The 8,036-nt window shown below is 40.8% G+C and overlaps 1 protein-coding gene and 1 pseudogene across 1 annotated transcript; both read left to right on the forward strand.

Annotated features, from left to right (window-relative positions):
- Positions 1 to 5,289: 5,289 nt before the first annotated feature.
- LOC103949558 lies at positions 5,290 to 6,161 on the forward strand (annotated as a pseudogene).
- An 881-nt stretch (positions 6,162 to 7,042) lies between these two features.
- LOC103949557 lies at positions 7,043 to 8,036 on the forward strand. The gene is made up of 2 exons (XM_009360673.3): positions 7,043 to 7,279; positions 7,376 to 8,036. Exons 1-2 carry the CDS (start codon positions 7,272 to 7,274, stop codon positions 7,941 to 7,943), a joined length of 576 nt encoding a protein of 191 aa, XP_009358948.2. The 5' UTR covers positions 7,043 to 7,271; the 3' UTR covers positions 7,944 to 8,036.

The following is an 8,036-nucleotide window of genomic DNA, read 5'->3' on the forward strand; positions in this document are numbered from 1 at the left end:
TCACCATTTCTGACTGCTTCTCTCTCTCCCCTCTCTATCTCTAGGAGATGAGTCCTCAAACCCTAACCCTAATCTCATGCACTATTCTCTCTTCTTCTTTCTCTTCCTATCACCGATCAATTTGTAGAGACTCGTTGTGCGGTCTTCGCTCCCACAAAAAACGCAAGGGCTTGGACAAAGGGGGTGGCTTGGGTGGGATTTTTGGGCGTGGCAGCGGTCTCCAGGAAGGTGGGGGTGGGGTGGGGGGGTTGCGGGGGAGGTGAGTGTGGGGTGGGATGGGTTGTTTAGGTTGTAGGGAAAGGGAAGGGTCAGGGGGTTCTGGGTTTGTTTGGTTTTTATTTATTTTTTATTTTTTTTAATAGGGTAAATATTATTATATTTTTAATGCATAAAAACTATTATTTTTGCCACGTGGCATAAATTTGGCAGCCACGTCAGTACAAATATGGATCTCTTATTTACCACTTCATCACTTAACGGTTTACTTCACGGATTTTCTAACGGATGTATGAAATTGAAATAAAATGATAAGTAAATGTATGAAATTGAAATGTTTTAAAGATGTTGTAAGGAATTGAAATTGACCACAAACCTGAGGGGGTAAAATGTAATTTACCCTAAAATTTTCCACCATTTATATAAAAACACGTGGTTACCACTCGTGTTCCAGTCACAATGAAAAATTTCCCGATTTATGGGATTTTATGCTCTTATGATCTAAACTATTCATATTATAAAAACACTTTGTAAAGATCACTCTTAAAAAAATTAATAAAATATGAGATTGTTTAGTTATCAAACTGTATAAAAACATATGAGCAAATCTAGTATAAGAATTACAAAACTATCTATCTATTAGCTACAATCAATTGATTAGACGACTTTATTTTCTACTGATCTTTTTTTTTTTGGTTGGCTATGGGGCATAAGCCCAAACGAAAAAGGAATATTACATAAGAATATCATGAGGCCACAAGACCCCAGTTATATTTGCAACTAGCAACTGATGGCATGGAGAAGCGTGCTAAAAAAAGACTAGACTTAAATTGCATGACAAACTCAAACAAACCAAATCATCATCAACAACATTCTTTTCACGATAGATATAACGAACTTCTATTGATCTTTTAATCCTTACAAAGTTATTTATAATATAAATGGTTCCAATATAATCAAAAAGTACCGTGAATTGATTACAAAATATCTTGAAAAAAAACTTCAATCTTTTTAAGGAGCCAACCCCACTGAAGAGAAAATCCAAAACCCAATAACAAAAAGCAAAAGTGTGATAACCCGTTCCAAATTTTACGTTTTTATTTTATTTTAAAAACGTGAATTTACGAAATTGCCCTAGAGGTAAGGACTTTGACTTCCGTTGACCATCAACTTGTGAGATATGGGACTTATTCTTTTAGCATATCCTCGTAGTACTCATTGGTACGAACGTATAGGCGAAAGCCGTTTGCGAGTCCGGATTATAACGGTATAGTTACGGACGTTCAAAATTGGTTATTCAAGGTTTAGTGTTTATTTAAATTAAATTCCCACTTTGTGGGGGAATCCCAATCAGAAATGGAGGGAGGAAAGAAAGAAAGAAAGAAAAAAAAAAAAAAAAAAAAAAAAAGAGAAAGTGGTTCCCGTCCACCAGCACCCACCGCGGGGCCATTTTCCAAGGCCGATTCTGGCCAACTCCGGTGGAGTTTTTCGATGTCACCACCACCATCTTGAAGCTCTCATTCTCCTCTACAAAACCCACCCAAGAACCACCTTGATTAACCATGGTATGGGGCGGTTTGAGGCCACGAAAATTGACGAAAATCAATGGTGCTCCGGCCACCCTTTTCGATTTTCCGGCAAATCGGCAAAGTGATGGCCGATGCCACCACTTGGGCTTTGTAGCCCATCATCCCAGGAGCAAAACCCAACCAACCTTGACCCCGTTGGACCTCCGTAGACGACGAATCAACGTCAGGAAGTTTTAGGCACCCGCCGGCTTTGTGGGCAAAATTGACCATCTTCCGTCCACTTTTGGACTTCGTGGCAGGGACCAATCATTCAGGACGCCTCGATGTGTGTGCTAGAGAATCATAGCGTAGACTACAGGTGAGTGGATCTTTTCCTTTTTATCGTACATATCGTTGAGAGTTCTATCGACACTTTTAAATTGATTTTGTATATTACCTTCGTATAATTATTGTGAATGCTTAAAGTACCTATATGAACTACGAATGGCTTGATCACTGTCTAGGGTACGTAGGCAGTCTAACGAAACGTTAGATGCAGCCATAAAATATTTGAGACAAAAGCCTTGCTTGGGAAATTGAGTAACGCAAAGGAAATTGGTAAAGACAAGTTTTAGTTTTATGAATTAGTTTGTTAAATTAGTGTTAATTTTGTTGTCATGAATAATTATCCCTGAAAATAAGTAGTTGGGAGTAAGGCGTTATTTATTGTACACTTCTCACTGTATTGTTTATAATTGAAAATGTTACGACATGGTTGAGTATTAGATTGCATCATGGTATATCCATATGTATATTGCTTGCATATAATTATTGGGAATGCTTTCAAGTGCAAAGGTGAATTCAGGACACCCAGGTAAGTTCAGGTCAGTTTATGGTATTAGTTGAATCGATTGAGTTATAGCATGACTACAATTATGTTTTAGGCAACTTCGATACTGTCGTACTGGTTGCCATGAGTTCCACATGTTATATTGAGATGCATTGAGAGCTCATAAACCTGCACCCCGGTGTTAGTGCTCCCGCCCGTGGTCAGGGCACCGTCCTTCACGTGATGTTCACCTCCCGCACCTTACGCTCACCTTGGATTCAAAGTAGGTGCACAGTCCTGTCGTATAGACCACTTTAGGTGGTTCCGACTCGTAGGTGACCCGCGATTATTCGCCCAGCCTTCACGTGATCGTAGCACTTGAGCGTATTTATTTACACCCAGTCCTGTCGTACAGACCACTTTAGGTGGTTCCGACTCGTGTGAAGGTATACTTATTGAGCTATTGGCTAGCTAGGATTGATGAGATATGGATAAGTCGTACAGGTCACTATAGGTGACTCCGACTTATATGCTAGCCATGATTGATGAGATATGGATAAGTCGTACAGGTCACTATAGGTGACTCCGACTTATATGCTAGCCATGATTGATGTAGTGACTCCGACTTATATGCTAGCCATGATTAATGAGATATGGATAAGTCGTACAGGTCACTATAGGTGACTCCGACTTATATGCTAGCCATGATTGATGAGATATGGATAAGTCGTACAGGTCACTATAGGTGACTCCGACTTATATGCTAGCCATAATTGATGTAGTGACTCCGACTTATATGCTAGCCATGATTGATGAGATATGGATAAGTTGTACATGTCATTTTAGATGACTCTGACTGATATATCACTTTGTATTGATTTAGTTCATTTGGCCTACTTATTAATGTATGGTGGAGTTGATGGCAAACCGTGGTTTTGGTTATTTCTGAGTATGGTTTGAATATATGTATATATATGTTGTACTGTCTTATGGAAAACGATACGGGTTTTACATTTAGGGGCATTACTTTTAGAGAGGTAATAACTTTGGGAAGCTTGGTTTTATTGCTTACTCACACCTTCTGTTTGGTGCCCTCCAGGTTTTAGCTGCTGAGTTTGTATCGACAATAATATGTGGCGAATCTTAGTATTGATGGATATTTCTGAGGGTATGATTCTTACCCACACTACTGTAACTTACTTATGCTCTGACATCGCGTGTGAAATGGGTTCGCTCCCACTCGTAGCGCACTCTGGTACTTAGACACTTTTAGATTCAAATTTATTCACTTTTTATACACTATCACATTTTATGGCTTCGTCACCTTCCAGGTGTCGACCAGCACAGCTCGATTCAGGGTCCAAGTGGACTTTCTGGGTCGGGGTGTGTCAAAAAGCATCTTCCTTTGTTCCCCTTCGCCCTTCCTTCTCATTTCCTTTCATCTTCTCATGAAACAAACATAAGGGTTTTTATCACAAATGATTCTTGAAATTGACTCTCACTATCAAGATGATATCTGAAATTGAAAATCAATCAATGTAGTCCCTGAAAATAGGTGTCGTAAATCAATATGGTGTTTTCGTCATAATTCTGTTAAAAATTTCATTAAGTGCTGATATAGTATATAAATGGGCCCCACAAGATTTACATGTTTTTATCACAAATTGCCCTTGAAATTGACCCACACCATCAAGATGGTCCATAAAAGGGAAAATCGATGAATGTAGTCCTTGAAAATAGATGTCACAAATCAATATGATCATTCTGCCACAATTTTGTAAAATTTTCTGTTATGTGCTGACGTGGGTAAAAAAAGTTGTCTAAATATCTTTTTGCACAATGAATTTTGTTTTTTTTGGTTACAGTAAGGCCTACTTCGAAGAGAGACCCTTCTATAAATTCTCAAGAGCACAAAGCTTAACCAATGCCTAAGAGGGGGTTAGGAAATAATTTTCAACCAACAATAGACACACCTCAGTTATAATATCATTATCTCAAGGCAGACCTCGCTGTTCTTTAAATCACCATACCTCCAGGAAAGCGCCGAACAAGCTCTCCAAGATTAAGGTTGTAAGGATGTTGATCGCCTAAATGTTAACGGTGATATCCCAGAAGTCTTTGCCAGTCAACCAAGCTGTCATCAAAGGTGATCTCCATCTAGGTTCAATTCGATGAAGGGTATTGAAGTGTGAAAAGATGGGTGTATTGAGATTTATTTTTTATTTTTTATTTTTTTTATTGAGAATATGCAGCAAGGAGGTAGACAAATGTGGACTGGGATTGGAGGTGATTACAGGACTGGATTTTTGGGTTGACAACTATTTATTAACTATTAAATTATTAAACCTATTTGTAATTTTTTTTTAATTTAATTAGACTGTGTGACTTATTTATGTGTCAAATCAGCGCATAACAAAATTTTTGACCGAATGGTGACAAAATGACTATATTGATTTGGGACACTTACTTGCAGGACTATATTGATCGATTTTCAATTTCAAAGACCAGTCAATTTCAGGGACCATTTTGATGTAGCAGGTCAATTTCAAGGATCATTTTTGAGAAAAAAGAACTTATGAGACCCATTTATGTGTCACATCAACACTTAACAGAATTTTTAACAGAATTATGACAAAATGATTACATTGATTAGCGACACCTATTTTCAAGAATTATTTTGATTGATTTTCAATTTTAGAGACAAACTACGATAAAAACCCCAAACATATACCACTACAAGCAACAACATTAGCGAGAAAATAAAGAAATACATAAACCCAATAAGCACCATTACAATCTCGACGACATGGATGAGTACGGCATACAACCTCTCTCTCTCTCTCTCTCTCTCACGATTTCAGCTTCAGAATTTGACATCTGAAAGTGAAAAATTATTTTTTTTTGTGTCTTTTCTCTCGATTTCCAGATCTGACGACTACCCAAACAAGTGCAACACCTATGACGGCCGGGAAGTGATGTCATCATCGTCGACAACAAGCGTCCACGTCACGGCCCTGGACGGCCTGGTCGACGTGAACTCACTCTTCACCATCGCCGTCTTCGTGGGGCTTTCTCTGGCGACTCTAGGGTAGAGGAGCCTCGAAAACCGGACATCCTGCGACGCCGGGATCGACGTGGCGAAGAACCTGCTGGTGTTCGAGGTTGTCTCCTTCAGCTTCTTCCTGTTCTCATCGCTGGTGGCGCAGGGACTGTAGTTGGCGATCAACCTGCTCAACAGCAAGAATGTAGAGGACGCGTTCCGGGGCCACATCAATCTGAAGGTGTTGAGATTCGGAATGTTGGGGTCGGCTTTCGGGTCGGTCATGGGTTGCGTGTTTCTGATGCTGTCGATGGTGAATGTGATCCAGACCAGGCTGGGGATGCTGTCGTGTGGCAGCAAATCCGCCGTCCATGCTGCGGCGGCGCTTGTTGTTTTGGTCACGACGGCTCTTTTGGTTTATACTACTGCTGTTTATGCTTTTCTTCACTAGCTGCTGAATCCAATTTTATATTTATCTGTTTCTTGTTCGATATCATGAAAATTGTATATAATTTTGTCTCTGGATATTGGAATAATGGAATGTCAGTCTGGCGGTATTCTCTGTAAATTGCACGGATTCTGTTGCTGAGAAGTTCTTTGTTTGAGATTTTAGGTGACCCTGTTTTGGTTGAGAGTGAAATCTTGAAAATATGGCAACTTGAGGGTGGTGAGGTCACCGGAGAATGAACCACGGTGGTGGAGGTCACGGTGATGGTCTCGGCGTCTCAACACCACGAGCACAGAGAAGGTGAGGGACACAGAGGTTGAGGTAAGGGAGAGTGACAAGAAAAAGAGGAAGAGACGTGGTGGTTGGGGTGGTGCGTGGTGGTCGTCTCGCCGGAGTGGCGAGGGCATGCCGGTCTCGGTGCCAGAGTTTGCAGAGGAATAGAGCTGAGGGAATTGAGAGGGAGATGGGGTCTCGACGTGTCGTGGCAGCACAAGAGAGGTGAGTGAAGAGTGGGAGCTCCGGAAATGTGTGGAGGAAATGGACACATGGCAGCAAGGAGTGGGGTGTGGGCCCACGTGGCTCACAAAATAAGTCATAAAATATCTTTAAATATGAAATTATCAAATTACCCTTCACATTTATAAATCCGTAAAATTTCCATCGTAACTCCTAATTTGATTCCGTTTGTACCCACGCGTTCATATCGTTGCGTACTACGCAATTACGCTAAAAGAATGAGTCCTACATCTCTCTAAACGATAGTCAACGAAAGTCAAAAGCCTTGTCTTTAGGGGGCATTTTCATCAAATTACTCTTTTAAAATTAATAAAATCGTAAAATTAGGAACGGGCTGTCACATCAATAAAAATATAAAATCGTTTAGTTATCAAACTGTATAAAAACATATAAAAGAATTACAAAACCGTCTATCCATTAGCTACAATAATTAACTAGACGACTTTATTTTCTATTGATCATTTTTCTTTTTTGTTGACAACGGGGCATAATGCCAAAAGAAAATGAAGATTACATAAGAATATAGCGGACCTCGCTCAAGAGAAGATTGAAAATCGAATAACAAGAAGCAAAAGCATCTTCCTCTGTTCCCCTTCGCCTTCCCTCTCCTTTCCTTCCATCTTCTCAAGAAACAAACAGAAAGCACTACAAGCAACAACATTAGCAAGATAATAAAGAAATACACAAACCAAGCACCATTACAATCTCGATGCCATGGATGAGTACGGCATACCTCTCTCTATCAAGATTTCAGCTTCAGAATTTGACATCTGGTATTGAAAAATTATTGTTTTTGTGTCTTTTCTCTTGATTTCCAGATCTGACGACTACCCAAGGGAGTGCAACACCCATGACGGCCGGGAAGTGATGTCATCATCGTCAACAACAAGCGTCCACGTCACGGCCCTGGACGGCCTGGTCAACGTGAACTCACTCTTCACCATCGCCGTCTTCGTGGGGCTTTCTCTGACGACTCCAGGGCAGAGGAGCCTCGCAAACCGGACATCCTGCGACGCCGGGATCGACGTGGCGAAGAAGCTGCTGGTGTTCGAGGTTGTCTCCTTCAGCTTCTTCCTGTTCTCATCGCTGGTGGCGCAGGGACTGAAGTTGGCGATCATCCTGCTCAACAGCAAGGATGTCGAGGACGCGTTCCGGGGCCACATCAATCTGAAGGTGTTGAGATTCGGGATGTTGGGGTCGGCTTTCGGGTCGGTCATGGGTTGCGTGTTTCTGGTGCTGTCGATGGTGAATGTGATCCAGATCAGGCTGGGGATGCTGTCGTGTGGCAGCAAATCCGCCGCCCATGCTGTGGCGGTGCTTGTTGTTTTGATCACGACGGCTCTTTTTGTTTATATTTCTACTGCTGTTTATGCTTTTCTTCACTAGCTGCTGAATCCATTTTTATATTTATCTGTTTCTTGTTCGATATTGTATATATTTTGTCTCCGGATTTTGAATAATGGACGTATTCCCTATGAA

This window comes from the organism of the source record quoted next, unplaced genomic scaffold (genome assembly GCF_019419815.1).
Source record: "Pyrus x bretschneideri cultivar Hongxiangsu unplaced genomic scaffold, Pyrus_bretschneideri_v1 Contig10, whole genome shotgun sequence".
NCBI classification, from domain to species: Eukaryota; Viridiplantae; Streptophyta; class Magnoliopsida; order Rosales; family Rosaceae; genus Pyrus; species Pyrus x bretschneideri.